This window comes from Lissotriton helveticus, chromosome 5_1 (genome assembly GCF_964261635.1).
Source record: "Lissotriton helveticus chromosome 5_1, aLisHel1.1, whole genome shotgun sequence".
NCBI lineage: Eukaryota > Metazoa > Chordata > Amphibia > Caudata > Salamandridae > Lissotriton > Lissotriton helveticus.
The window spans coordinates 1,937,517,850-1,937,533,226 of NC_136065.1; the positions used below are offsets into that span (position 1 = coordinate 1,937,517,850).

General features: G+C 43.9%; 1 protein-coding gene across 4 annotated transcripts in view; it reads left to right on the plus strand.

Moving 5' to 3' along the window:
• Positions 1-15,377, plus strand: part of CBX1 (chromobox 1) — a 106,168-nt gene that overhangs the window by 53,945 nt on the left and 36,846 nt on the right. For 3 of the 4 annotated variants that reach the window (XM_078645555.1, XM_078645556.1, XM_078645554.1), the window contains one exon: positions 2,124-2,240. The exons of the other annotated variant lie outside the window; for it this stretch is intronic. In XM_078645555.1, the coding sequence (XP_078501681.1) occupies positions 2,124-2,240 (117 nt within the window). The remainder of the gene's footprint in view (positions 1-2,123; positions 2,241-15,377) is intronic. 4 annotated transcript variants of the gene reach the window in all.

Genomic DNA, 15,377 nt, shown 5'->3' on the forward strand with positions numbered 1-15,377 from the left:
AGACTGTACTCCTTGCCCCCAAAACCTATCCTAAGGGGGATTATTGGCCATGTCTATTAATCTGACCCAAGTGAGGTTGGTTTTCCTGACAACGGATGTCCCATCTAATGGAGTCTGGCCCATAGCCATGCTCCTGGCCCAAAGTGTTGTTGCCAACAGGAGCCTGATTTAGTGGAAGCTAGTGCCAACATCTAGGATCTTGGCTTAGGGAAGGAGTGTGTCCAGACCCATAAGTAGAGTCCAAAAGAACTGATAGCCATGCCCAAAAAGTATGGCCTAATAGAAGCAATTTAATGCAGCACATGTAGAAGCCTAGCAAAAGGGGGAAATTAGGTTCAGGCATCAAACTCTATAATTCAAATATGAGGAATGCCGATGTCCGTACCCACAGGAGCCTGGGGTCCCAAGTTTTGGAAAGCCTTGACTAAGATGAAGTGCCCATGCACTGAACCTAACATATGGAAGATTGACGTGCCTTTCCTTTAGAGCTAACCTAGGGAAGGCTAAGATTCGCACCTTTAGCGGCCTGCCATGCATGTGGTATTGTTCTTACCCACATGGACCTGTTTTGAGAGAGTCTATGCAAAATTCCCAGGCACCTTACTTAAAGAGGACTTTACAGAGCCTCCATTGATCAGACCTGGGGTACTTTGTTGTTGACACCTCTGGCAGAAAACCCTACTGAAACGTGTACCCCTCTGACAAGAACCCAAGTTAGAAAATTCTGCTGTCACTGCCTCACATGCTAAATGTATGGATTGCTGCTTTACGTAGCCACGGTAGTGTGTTTCAGTGGAGGTGTCCTTCCCTGCAAAGGAGCCTGGCTTAAGGAATGTTGGTGTTTACACTGTAGGAGACAGGGTGGCTGATAGACTCATCCTGTGTATGTTCCTGCAAGCCATGCGGACCCTGTTACCTACAGTTGAGATGCTTGACACACGAAAGGCTGATGTGACAGCGTTCAGGGCTGATCTAAAGAAAGCAGTGAGCCTGGCAAACGTGTGCCTGGTCTGGGGCCATAAAAGCCACATCCTTTCATAACTTTAGCTAAGGATGGCCCTACCCTACTGCTGCAGCCTAAGTGTTGGTAGCTGTTGCCTCTGTCCACGCAGATGTACCCAGTCAAGACTGGTTGATTTACCTACCTCTGGGTGTTAGTGGGGGGGCTGGCCAGTGTCCTGATTACCACATCTCTCATCTAAGGAAGTCTGCTGTCCATGCCCCAAGAAACCTGATCTGTAGGATGTTAACGTCCCTATTTGGTGTGATGGGTTTAACTGAAGTAGATGTGTACACTACTTTAACCTTTTATGGTTGAGACTGTTATCCCTTTGCCTGTACTAAATTCAAGGAGGCGAATGCCAATCATTCATGAGCCTGGCCTTCATCTATCATTGTCCTCCAGAACCAACTATAAAGGTCACTGTACCTAGTAGCTGTCCCCAAAGAACATGGATATCCTTACCTAGAGTCCTAATCTAGAAGAAAATATGCCCCTATTGATAGAAAGCTAACGTAAGTGGGGTTGTTCTTGTTCTGAATTCGTACCCAAAAGAGACGGTCCATTTCACTAGAAACCTCCCCACTGGGTGGCTGGTAATTCATTTCTAGAAGTATAGCCTTACTGAGGGTCATGTTTGTACATTAGAAGCCTAACCTAAGAAATGTGGGTAACCTGACACAATTCTGACCTAAGCCAGAAAATCTAACCTAAGGGTTCCCAATTCCTGGGACCTTAAAGTGACTTACAGAGTCAGTAGCTCCTATTTGTAGAAGCCTCACATAACAAAGACTCCTGTTCTTACCCTTACAGATCTACAACAACCTATTTGCCTAGCCCCAGAGGTCCAATTTAGCCTAAGGCAGGCAAATATTCTGGTCTTACAACTGTAATGTAAGGTGGGTTGGTGACCCTAGTCTTGAAAGTGTAATTTGAGGGAGGCTACTGCTTACACATTGCTGGAAGATTCCCCTGTACATTTTCCGAGGGTGGTTGGTTCCCATACTCCAATGGCCTGGCCAGCTGGAGGCTGAATTACCTTTCCTCAGACCCTGTAGCGAGGGAGGCCACTGTGCATGTCTGAATAGCCTAACCTAAGGGAGGCTGATGTCTCCGCCCTCAGGAGCCTGATCCAAGGAACAACACCACTGAAGCAGAGAAACTGGAAGGCAGCAAACGCAAGGCGGATTCTGACAGCGAGGTCGGCGAGGAGAGTAAGCCAAAGAAGAAGAAAGAAGAGGTGAGACCGAGCCTGGCGCAGGGAAATCGGGGTGTTCTGTAGTGTTCTCCATTTACGCCAGACCGAGAGATCACTTCAGCCAATGATTCTGATGTAGTAGAGACTGGTGTTCAATCCAGAGAGCCTCCTCCATCATGGGAGACTAGTTTTTAGATCAAGAGCCTAACCTGAAGTAAACTGTTGCATATACAAACCTCACCCAAGCGAGATTGGTGTACACTTAGCGCTCCTAACTGAGAGAGCTTGGTGCTTCTGACCCATGAGCATCACCTTAAGGAGACAATTGTCCACATCTTGTAGCCTGATTTAAAGAGGGCTTGTCTCTTTGATCCCACTAAAACTGGAGGTTATCACTGTAATTGGAGCTGTAAAGGTTGAAGAATGTGATGAAGTCTAAGAAAACGTGTTCAATAAAAGGTGCAGCTTGTGCATCCTTGAGGAATGTTGGCATTGCAGATGACTGAAAATTAAAAAAAGAAGACCGGAATAGAGAAGAGTTTGTGGCCACTTAGATAGATGGGATTGGATCCAGTCCAGCACTGTCACGTGAATTCTGAGGCCAGCCATACTCTGTAATAAAGTGTGTTGTACTAGCGAGATGCCTAAGGGCAATTGTTCGCGCTTAATTAAATGTCATAAATAAATAAATAAACTGTAGACTGAGTTAGAGTAGCAGCAGGGTGGTGACTTGTTTTTTAGTTGGTGATTTCAAGCTGTTCCAGCTTGCGATGAAGAAATATTTTGTGCTGTGGCCGGGCATGATCATATTTTGTTGTCTGCGAGTGTTATTTTTGCTGAAAGAATGATAGAGATGGTTGAATGCTGTGTTTTCAATGAGTTTTTGTTAAGAAGAGTTTATTAGTTATGGAGCTGAAGTTTTAAGGCCTTGATTTTTGAGGATGTGTTTGACGTGGGAGGCCGTTAGGCTGCTGGTAGATTGGCCAGCAATGAAAGAGTTGTCGGTGCTCTGAGCGGGTATGCTTCTGAAGTATTTATTTATTTTATTTGAAAGGTTTTATATGGCGCTGGCTAGACCCGGAGTTATCCGATCACTTTACATGAGCATTAAACAGTTACAGTAAAAGAAAGATTGTTCAATAGGATATAACACAAATAGGCAAAGATTGGAACATATTAAATTGACAGATGGGCCCAAAAACTATTTACATGAATATAAGTTGTCAAGTAGAGCTATTATTACATGGTAACAAAACTAAATAGGCAAATAGGCAACAAAGCTATTTAGATGCGTATATAGGCTATCTAGAAGACACATTTTCCACAATTACAGGAGAACAGAAAAACGCTCATTGTTGAATAAAGGGGAACAGAATTTGTAGGCTGGTTGGCGGGAAATGAATAAACCGTTTAATATAAGTGGGTGAGAACAAATTTGGGGGAATGAGGAAATCTCGTCGGAGGGAGATAAGAGGAGGAGCAGGGAGAGGGGGTAATGGGTGGAGGGAGGGCTTTAGAGGGTGAAAAATCAAAAAGGAAAGGATGGGGAAAGAGGTAAGAGTCCAGAGGAATGAAGAGTGGAAGCAGAGCGGGGAAGTTGAAAGTAGGGTCAAAGGCGAGGATTAAGGACCCCAATGGTTGATGAGACGATGGGATTTGAGGTCTTTTTTTTAGCTGAGGTAGGAGGGGTTACAGCCCAAGTCCCAAGGGAGAGCATTTCATATGTTGGGGGCATTCCTGGAGAAGGCACAAGATTGAGTTATTGTCTTTTTTTACTGGGGGGGGACGAGGAGGAGAGTGTTAGTTCTTCTCATCTGTCAGGAGCAGCCCGCTTTCTTGAGTTTGTTTGAGAGGTACAGCGGGGTTTGTTGATGGAGGGCTTTGTCAGTTATGCTATTATCACTCAAAATGACACAGTGACGATCGACCACATTCTCCCAGTGGACTGGTCCCACCACCACAACATCCTATTCCATATCAACCAAAATGCTCTGCTCCAGCCCACTCCTCATGACCACCCCAAATGGCCAGAAATCTAGTGCAGATTTCCCTAGCGGACCTAGAGGAACGGATAAGCTCGCTCCACCCCAGCTCCTCTGATCACCTCTCCTCAACCGATCTCACCTCGCACTACATCTCAAATATGACCTCCATTCTGGATCAATTAGCGCCCCTGAAATAAAAATAAAAACCTGAGCATGCCATCTAGATCATGGTTTAACATTGACATCAGCTCCGAAAGGAGACAACTAAGAGCCACACAGAGACTTTGGAGAAGCAATCCCTCCGACATCCTCCGCGAGCAACTCAAAGCAGCTCGCTGGAAGTATAAAAAACACATCATGAACGAAAAAAACAAATTCTTCTGCTCCGCGCTGGATAACGCTATAAACAGGCCCAGAGAGCTCTTTAACATCATTAGACAACAAACAAACAAAGCCGCTACCCTCTCAGTATAAGCCTGCAAAGAGCTCTGCGACAACTTTGCAGATTTCTTTGAGGAAAAGATCAACAAGATTGAGCTCTCACTAGACATCAACATCACTCCCCTAAGCAAGATCATCTCGCCTGCGTCCAAGAACATCACAGCAAAGCCCCCTTCGAAAGCCTGGAAATCTTTCGTTCCTATACTGGAAGCTGAGATAGTCAACCTGATCTCCACATCCAAGCCCTCCTCACACGCTCTAGATCCTCTTCCTCCACAACTGAACAACATGCTTAAATCCTCCCTTGATCCGCTCTGGTGCAAGATCATAAACAGCTCCCTGAGATCCGGAGTCGTCTCGAACTGTCTCAAATTCGGGCAAGTCAAGCCACTGTTAAAAAAAAGCAGGCTTAGACATAAAAGATCTGAACAATTGCAGACCAGTTTCTAATTTACCGCTCCTATCCAAAATCCTATAACGATGCGTGCTCCTGCAACTAACTCAATACCTGGAGAGCATCAACCTCCTTGACGCTCACCAATCTGGTTTCAGGAAGGGCTGCAGCACGGAAACTGCGACCCTCGACATCATTGACGACATCCACAAATCACTGGATGCGGACAAATGCTGCCTGCTCATTCTCCTAGACCTATTGGCAGCCTTCGATACGGTCGACCACAAACTCCTCATTAAGGCACTTCAAGAAAGGGCAGGTCTAGAAGAGATGGTCCTTCAATGGTTCTCCTCCTTCCTCCACAGTCGCACCCAAAGAGTAAAAATCAAAAACTTTGCATCCGACATACACCCTGTCAGCAGGGGAGTTCCCCAAGGTTCTGTGCTCTCCCGCAACTTTTCAACATCTACATGGAACCACTCATAACCCTACTCAGAAAAGCCAATATCCCCTTCCACTTGTATGCGGACGACACACAGATCTATCTGGAAACCACCTCCAGTGATGACATTCAGAGACTTAATGATACGCTCAGAGAAATCCAACATTGGCTGTCGAGTAACCACCTAAAACTTAATCAAGACACGACTGAAATACTCCTCATCTCAAACAAAGCAGAGAATCCCCAAATTATGGACTGGCTAAATGCAATCGATGCACTCAACTGAAACATAACCTTGGCTTTACTCTAGACCCGAAACTGAACATGACCAAACACATTAAAAACTACGCCAACAGCGCCTTCCTCAACCTGAAGCTACTAAACAAAATAAAACCTTTCATCCCCCCCAAGGATCTTAAACTAGCGACCCAATCACTGGTTTTATCTAGATTAGATTACGGGATCGCAGCCCTCTCAGGCTCGTCAAAGGCACACCTTGCTCCCCTCAGAACAAAGCTAAATGCGGCAATGGAAGAGTCTTGAGCCGCAGAGGTGCTGATGGCTACTCTCTGGAGGGAGCGCGACCCAAGACTATGTCACTCAGCGAAGGCCCCTCATGGCGACACTGCCCCTTGGTTATTTAACCTGCCGAATCTCATTGTTCATGTTTGATACTTTCATTGTGTTTTGTTATTTGTACTTGCGGTCTTTGCCATGCGACTGATGTAAAGCGCTCCGATACCCTCGGGTCTGGCCAGCGCTATATAAAACTCATAAAATAAAATCTTGTAGGTGGCTCTTCCTTCAACAGGTAGCCAATTAAGGGCTTTGAGGGCTGGGGAGATGTGGTCAAAACGTTTACAGACAGTAATTAGCCTAGCCGCTAGGTTAAGCACAGTTCGAAGGGGGGCTAGGTGTACTTTGGGAGTTCCAGTGAGGATGACGTTGCCATAGTCAATCATAGAGAGGAGTTGTGACTGGACAACCCATTTAAAGTCATCAGATGGAATGAAGGGTTTGATTTTCTTAAGATGACGGAGAGTGAAGAGGGCTCCTTTTGCCGAGTTTTTTATGTGGTCATTGAGAGTGAGGTTTTTGTCAATAGTGAAACCGAGTGATTTCACAGAGTTAGATAAAGAGAGCGAGCAGTTGAGGGCATTAAGGTCAGAAAGCCAGCCTTGCATTGGGAGCTGGTTGTTTTTGGGAGAGAAGATCATGATTTCAGTTTTATTAGGGTTGAGTTTGAGATGGTTGGAGAAGAACCAGGATTGAATCTTGCTCAAGGAATTGTTTAGCTGTAGTACATCAGTGTGGGAACTAATCTTATAGGAATGTAGGGTGTCATCAGCATAGAGGTGATAGTTGATTCCTGCTTGTTTCAGAATAAGGGTGAGGGGTTCCATAAAGAGGTTGAAGAGAGAGGGGGAGAGAATAGAGGCCTGAGAAACGCCTTAGGAGACAGGAGTAGGGTTAGAGAGGCAGTTCTTGATTTTAATTTGTTGTGTTCTGGGTTGGAGGTAGGAGAAGAACCATTCGAGGACCAGACCATGAAGGCCGAAGCGAGTTTTAAGTGAGTTTAGTAAGGAAGAATGGTTAACTGTATCGAAGGCAGCCGAGAGGTCGAGGAGGATAAGTAGGCAGGACTCACCATTGTCAAGGGGCCTGTGGATGTCGTCGACAATATTTTGCATTGCGGTTTCTGTGCTGCCTCCTTTTCTAAAGCCGGATTGGAAGGAGTCAAATAAGTTGGGATTGTAGATGTGATTATCCAATTATCGGAGTACGCATTTTTCAAGGGCTTTAGTTAGAAGTGGGAGGTTTGAAATAAGGCAGAGATCGTTTGGGTCAGCAGAAGGGTTTTTAAGAATGAGGGTGATTTGTCCGAGCTGGAGAGAGTCCGGGACACATCCTGAGGTAAAGGAGTTGTAGATGATAGTAGTCCAGTAAGGGGCAATGATGTGTTTTAAGGTTTGTACAAGTTTAGAAGGGAAAGGGTCTTTGGTGTGAGAAGACTGCGTAAGTTTAGAAATGAACTTAAGGACTTCTTGTTCAGACACAGGGTAGAAATTATGCCAGGAGGCATTGTTTTTCCGTTGTAGGTAGGTAAGGCTTGCTTCTTTAAAAGTTGTCGCGGGTCGGTGAGAGCAGGGATTCGGAGGTAGGGGCAGGGTCAATAAAGAAGGAAAATCTGTAGCAACATCAATGGTAGGTTGGGGAGTGGGCGGGGCCTGAGTTTGATGGAAGGATTGATCGATTTTGGCAATTTTTTCTGAGAGGAAGTTGGCAATTTCCTCGCATCTCTCAGTAGAGGCCATCAACTCAGTGGGAGCAGAAGATGTTTGTTTCCTAACAATGTCAAACAGTTCTCTAGGCTTATTTTTGGAGCGATCAAGTTGTGCTCGAAAGAAGGTTGCCTTTTCATTAAAAATATGTTTCTTGTAGGTTGATCTAGCGGATCTGAGGAGGGCAAGATGGGCAGGAGAGGGGTGTTGTCTCCAAGTTCTTTCGGTCAGTCTAAGAGAACGTCTTTCGTTGTTGAGATCAGAGTTGAACCAAGATTTGGAAGGAATTTTTCTTTGTTTTTTTAGTTTAGGAGGAGCTATTTGGTCCAAGACGTCATTAACGGTCTTATTGAAATGGTCTGTGAGTTCATTGGCATTTTGGGAGAGTGGGATTTGACTAAGATTTAGCTCTAGGAGGTTAATGAGGCGCATAAAGGTGGGGTCCTCAACATTGTTCCAATGAATGACAAAATCTCCTAAGAAGAGGTTATTAGAGTCGGAGTGTGAGGATTGTGTTAGAAAGTCTGATAATTCGTCAGCCAAGAGCAGAGGATCACCTGGAGGGTGGTAGATGTTATGTAGACGGATCGGGGAGAGCCCTGTGCAGTGAGTTCAGCGCCAAGGTGTTCAAAGGTTATGTGGTCAATGTCCTTTAAAAGGGAGACTTGAAGTTCATTTTTGTAGTTTATAGCTAGACAACCTCCTTTTCTGTCGGGTCTGTCTTTCCTAATGATGGAAAATCCAGTGGGGGTGGAGGGGTGGGTAAGTCAAGAAAAGGTGTTGAATGATTGTTAAGACAGGATGGGTTCAGAAATTTCCGTCGCATGCCGGACAGCTGATCGGCAGTGCACAAGCATGCAATGGAGGGGATTGGGGTTGGCTTTGGAGGGATTGCAGGAGTGTATGGCGGTACGTTGTGCAGGGGGTCTGTGGGAGATGGGTGAGGAAGGGATTCTGTTGGTTCCCACAATCACTCTGATGTTGGCATATGGGAGTGGGTGATCAGTAATCAAAGGTTAGGTAGTTAGGAGTTGCAAAGGTTTATGAGATCAGTAGTGGACAGATGGCTCATAGCGCGGAGAGGTCTATGTGATCGGTTGCATAGCGGTGTAGTTCTCCAACGGTTATAACGGGAGAAGTTTTGGGAGCAAGAGTAGAGGGAATCGTGATTAAGGAAGGACAAGGATTTAGGTCGCTGTAATCTTCTCTGAGTTGTCAGTTCAGTTGTTAGGGTTGAGATTATGTTCAATGTTAGTGAGTGTCTGAGTTAAAAGATTAAGGGGGGTTCAGTTGCAAAGGAGGGGGGATGAAGTGGGTTCCTTATTGGTCGGGGAGGGGAGTCTGATGAGTGGAGGGGGGTAGAGGCCGGGGGGGGATGAGTAAGCAGAGTGGTACGGCAGATTGGCAAAGGGTGAAGCATGAAAAGTCGTTGGGTCAGTCAAGGTAGATGGTGAAGATAAGTGGGCGTGAGGGTTGTAGTGATAAGCCCCTTCAGGTTGAGGGGGGGAAATGTAGTTAGGAGAGGGAGAGATTGGACGGGGGTGGGAGTAGGACAATACAGGTTGTGGAGTTCGGGAAGGAGTGCGGTTGGAGTTAGGGAAGGTGGTTGAGAGGGTTGGTCGTTGGAGGGAGTGAGATTTGGCATAACGGCGTGGGCGGTTGAGACGTGATGGGGAGGGTGGGTTAAACCCAGAGGAGTAGGAGACAACATGAGGGCGGCAGACAGTTGGGAATAGGAATGGTTTGCAACAGGTTTGGAGAGTTGGTAGGTCAAGGTACTGAAGTGGCACTCAAAGAGAGGTTAAGATGGTATTCAGAGGCAGACTTTAGGGGCAAGGAGGGACTGTGGTAGGTATCAACAATAAATGTTTCAGGGTATCGAGTCAATTTATGTTTAAAAAATTTCTTTGCATGTTTAGAGAGGTTTGAAAGGTATACGATGGTCCATGAGTTGGGGCTATGTCTGGAGAGAGCACGATAGGGTGGAGTGAGGAGGTGAAGAGGGGGAGCATGATAAGGTAGTGAGCTGAAGAGTAGGAGGGCTGAAAGGAGGGGAGGAAAGATGAGAAGAAGGAGAGAGGAGAACAAATCTGGTGGGTAAATGGTGGAAGAAAGTGTAGAGTCGATATTGGGGGATGGGAGGTGAGTTAGTCAGAGAAAAATAAACGGTAAGCAGAGAAATTAGACTGGGGGAGCATCAATAATGTGAAGCATGGATATGTTAGGCAAACGTTTTGGGGGATAGGTAGAAGGAGCTGGGGGATAAGGAAGTAAGATGGGGTGAATACTGCAGGGGGATAAATTAGGGAGAAAAGAGTCAAAGTGAGGAGGAAAGAGGGGGTACTAAGTCAATATATGAAACAGTGGAGGAGTTACACGGAAAGAGAACAAAGAAATTGCATTGTAAGGGTAACTTAGAGGTTTACTGGTGCAGCCTTGAAAGTTAAATTTTAAAATACCTGGGGTGAATTGCCTGGGAGTAATTTGAAACATATTCAGATGACACAGATTATTGACTCAGAACATCATAGAACAGGACCATTAGTGTCAGGCACAAGGGGGAGTGATCAAAGTAGAGAAGACCATGCCCGGGAAGAAGGGCTGAGGACAAAATAACTACCTAAGAGCTTGCTTCGAAAAGGTCTATTAAATCGTCTGTGAAGAGAGGACTGAAAGAATTTAATCTGGGGTAAATTTCAGTTAGAAGTCTTGAAAAGTAAGAACAGTCACCTGGTTGTGCAGTAGCTGCTTGGTCTTTAGCATTGGAAATTAGGTGTATTCTGGACCGGTATCAGTGATTTTGTAGAGCTCTCTGGATGGGCAGGTTGTGTTGGCAAGGAAGAGGCACCTGTTTTCTTTCTTTATGGTGGCTGTGCATAATCTGCACTAGTTTGAAGCTGACTTTGCGTTATTGTTATATTGTTTCTTCCAAAATCAGCCAAGTGCACTGTTTTCAGCTATACTGCCTTTAGTTCGTTAGTGAACGTGTCTTGTATTGGTTTTCTGGGAGAGGGGAGGTTTTGAGTGCTATCAAAATGTCAACATAGGAAGTTTGCCAGACATTGAACATCTGCACGGATGTCGTCGAGACATTTGCAGGCAATCTAAAAGTCATAGTTGCACAGCCTGAGTGGAGGTTTCCCTAGGTTTTACCTGTAACTTAAAGTTTTAGACTATCAGTATTTTCCAGATGGTTAGTTACGTGGCCGAGCTGGAAACTGATAACATGGCGATGACATCACGTTAAAGGGATGGTAGCCCTGGGTGGGCAAGCATTACAATTTGAATGTATTTGGAAGAAGTGAGTCAACTTGTTGCAATCTAGCACATGATAAAACTGGTTTTCCAGTCCGTATGTTGAAGTTGCCAAAGATGCATAGGTTGGTTTGGTTTAGTAGATAGAGGGCAGTGGAGTCACGAAAAGGCTTCCTTGACGGCTGAATGGCAAGAGGGAGGATTATAGATGTACAGCAATGACCAAGAGACTGTATAACAAGATAAGCACCTGGTGAATATGGATTCATAGTCTTTGCCTTGGCGCTCTGGGAAGCTGGTAGTTCCTTAGATCTCTTTTTACTCTGATGCCATGTTCTTGGTGGTTCCATTTGTGCTTATTATTTTGGTAACCTGGGGAACAGCTTAGTTGTGGGTTGTTACACTATCTTCTCGTAGCCATATTTTGAGCTTTGAAGAGTGTAGCCAGACCAGAGTTTGTGATTTGGTCATTGGTCAGTTGGTTCTTCTCAATGGGAGAATAAGCCTCAACCGGCCAAGGCTAAAAGCACTTCTTGGTGTTGAGAATGGTAGAGCATGCATCGGTTCCTGCAGTAGAGGAGACATGCACGATCTGGTCAGCACAGGATTTGTAGCACATTACTATTAGGACATCTGCAAAGTCTGAATTGGTTTGCAAGTGAAAGTGAGTTACACAGTTACCTCCTTTTTATGTGCTTCCCTCTTTTCAGTATAGACTGATGAGGAGATAGGTGACTGAAATCAGTCAAATCAGTTTACATTAGAGAAAACATTTGTTTTTCGCTAGTGTTGGAGGTGTATTTAATCCGGAAACTTCAGTAACTCTAGATTTAAGCCCCCATTTTCACCGCAACCAGCAAGGCAACCGTATCCTAAGATGTGACAGCAGTTCAGGCATATTCACACATAGCAAAGGCATTGTAGAACCTACCACAAACCTCTTGACTATATCCATTTACCACCCCCACGTAACCCACATGTTCTCACTAGGCTGCAGAGATTTCTGGAATGGAGAAAATTGCCTACAAAGTAGATAGTGAAAATGTTAGTACTTGATAACCGCATTGCCTGAACGTCCCACTTCTAGTGCAAAAATGCTCCTTTTTCTCTTGTTCTTTACAACCAGAGACTTAATAAAAAATGCCCATTAGAAAGTTACTCATCCAGGTATTTTTGTTGCAGAAAAGCACCAGGAGGGCTCGACTGATACTCTGGTTGTGTGTCTCAGTCTAATCCTTAATAAGAAAAATTACTCATAAGACATAGTTGAAGGAAGTGCCTTCCCCACTGAAACACTAAGCTTTCCTCCCAAGTACTGTCATTCACAATGGGAGATCAACACTTTAGTTTAATGTACTTCCACCGATTGTTTACAATGTGTCTGCCAATGGTACAGTGGTAAAAGCTCACAAAAAGATCATAGCATTCATCCATATCTGTATGTATTGCCTGTAATCTCCACATGTGCCGATTGAGTGTTGAGAGTCCATGTGTTTTCAGCAGGTATTGTTCATGTTTATCGTTTGGAAGATGGTCTCCATTGTTTCTAAGTCACTGTCTCTAAAAACACGTAAGGATAACCTCCCTTCCTCCCTAAAACCTGAAAGCAAAACTGCTCAAAAGAGTTAGCAATCCTTTACACGTGGCTTCCCATCCAATTGCAGGTTTTAAAAAGTGAGAAATGTCCTTTCCCATTGGGATAGAAACTATAACCGTAAATATCCTACTCCCAAATCCCCGCCCTATATGTACTGCCCGTGGCATCCAGTCTCAGTTCTGTGGAATATCTTGTATCCATTTTCCTTACGGTGAAGGTGCCTTTGTATTGGTGGACTGAGAAAGCCATTTTGGAAGATTCTGTTAGTGGTCCCCTAAAGCCCCCTTTACAGGTTGTAAAGCACCATTTCAGGATAGCGAGCATATTAATAAACCTTGTTATGAAAGGGCCCTTGACGATTTACAGCCTAAAACAATGTGTTGGCGGGTCAGACCAGTCAGGCTGGCTCTCAGTTCTTTGTTTCTTACTGTAGTGAAGCACCGGAGAGTGTGTTACAGGCACACATTTCAAGAGTAGTCGGAGGGAGGCCCTAGATCTTATGACCAGTGCATGGTAGTAGGATTCTTTAGGAAGACAAACACATTCTAATGACCATACACCACTTCCCAAGTTTACGTACCTAAGGACTTAATGCTCTAATCCAAGGTGAGTCCAGATAGGGAAACAAAAGAGGGGGTCATCAGTAAGATATTTTTTTGATCACAGGTTTTAGAGAAATCTGTATGCCACATCGGTAAATGTCCAAGCTAGCACCTGTTTGCAGGTATTTGTAGCTTGAATTTTTGGGGTAATAATTTCTGAAAAGTGGTCTTCAAGATTTCCCTATGTATTTTTGTTGGCCTACAAAACATTTCAATAAGGGCACGGTCGTATGCCCCCCCATTCACATGTTATACATTTAATATAAAAACTATTTGTTTTTGTTACTTACTTTACAATTTTACAATTTTTTTCATTCTCCTCCTTTGCTTCTGACCAAAGTTGTTGCTGTTTAAATCTAGGCTTTAGCATTGTTCTGTAAGCACCCATCTTATTCAATAGCTGGAGGGGTATTTAGCTCCTAGAAGTAAAGGAAAAGAGCCTGTTAAATCTAATGGAAGCTACTACACTATACTCTGAATTTTTTTGCAATTTCCACGAAGACCTTGCTCAGTCACGTAGAGGTTGAGCGAGTCCGTGTTTTTTTGGAAAACTCGAAAAACATTGCAGTAAAACCAGATGCGTCATATAGCTTAGTTTTCACGAATGTTAGAATTTCACGTTTTTGTTTGATAGTAAGCATGATACACATAAGTTTGTGTTTTTTATTTCTTTGCATTGTTTTGAAATGCAGCTGGGCTTTGTATAGCTGTGTGATTGAGATCAAATAGATATTGTACCGGCTGATTTTATGTCTTAAGAACATTTATTTTGTGACACATTTTATTAGGCCCTATTTAAGGGATATAACTCTTACTGGCTGAATGGTGTCAGATACCACTGGCCAGATATTTATTTTGATCTTCTTCCTTAAGATAGGCGCCATGTGTTGTTTTGGGAACCTGTTCATGTCCTCGTTTCGGCAGCTCATTTTTGAGGCAATGTTTAAATGGCATTCTACAGTAATTGTTCTAACAGACTTCTGTTTTCTCTAAAAGTTTGGATTTTTGCACTTCTTTTAATGCTTACTATCGTCTATTTTTTTATTTCCCATCCCTTACGAGGCTGAACGATTTCTGCATAGTTTTGAGGTAAAGTGTGCAATGTCCCATTTCCTGAATGTTTTATTAAACATCAAAGATGTTTTGATAGGTCATTGCTCTGTTTAAACAGGCAACGTCTCTGGAGTTTTTAAAGTGCTGTGACTGCATGAGTAGCTATCCCTTGAGAGTTCTCTTTGGATCAGTGTGCATGTTTGACAAGTATTACTGCTTAAATTCTAACACTCGTGATTTTAAGGTGGTACAGGCACTCCTTAATCCTTTTTTGTTAAATAGTGCACTCAACGTTCTGGGTACCCTGGTCTCTCTATTTGAATCTCTGAAGGACAACCTTTCAGAGAACGATAATCACCAATCTGTAACAGACTAGGTATATTTCTACTATTCACAAATGAAGCAACTTAGTTTGTGGTCATAGGTCTTCATAACATACTTGATGGAAACTTAACTGAATTAAGGTACAGAAGAGCATTCTGTGAGTAATGGGCGATGTGTGGAGTTTTTCCCCCGAGGTAATTTAATCTAGGCTTGTGCATGTGAGTAGGATGCCCATTCTAAAGTACTATGTAACCAGCAAGTACCTTTTTACATCGTATTCTAGCAGACAGCACAGCTGTTTGGTTTGCTAACGACATCTTGGGAACATTCCGAAAGCATCTCTGGGAATGCATTCTACCCATTGCGCACAATTGGCTTTGTGGTTAGTAAGTCACGTTTGCTTGCTTTCTATTTGCTGGCTTTTTTTGTTTTCGGCTGTACAGCTTAGTTCGTCCCGTGCCATCCCTTTGCCTAAATCCTATTTACTGCATTCTTCCACCAGTTCTGAATTTCTGTAAACAGGCCTTTAAATCTTGTTCTTATTTTGTCACATTTGCTTGCATTCAAAGACCGAGGTCAAATGTCAGTCTCTCGTTTTCAGTGAGCTTGGTATTTACTTTTCTTTCAAAGTAGAGGATTTATGTAGCAATCATTCTGGCTAACTGGGTGTGCTGTACAATGTTGTTATTTTGTTTTCAAGCACAAAATAATATAAGCTCAAATAAAGCACCTTTTTTTGGTAAGTTGATCAAAACAAATCAATACACTAGGTGTTGACAATTCCACACATTATCGTGTGCTGTA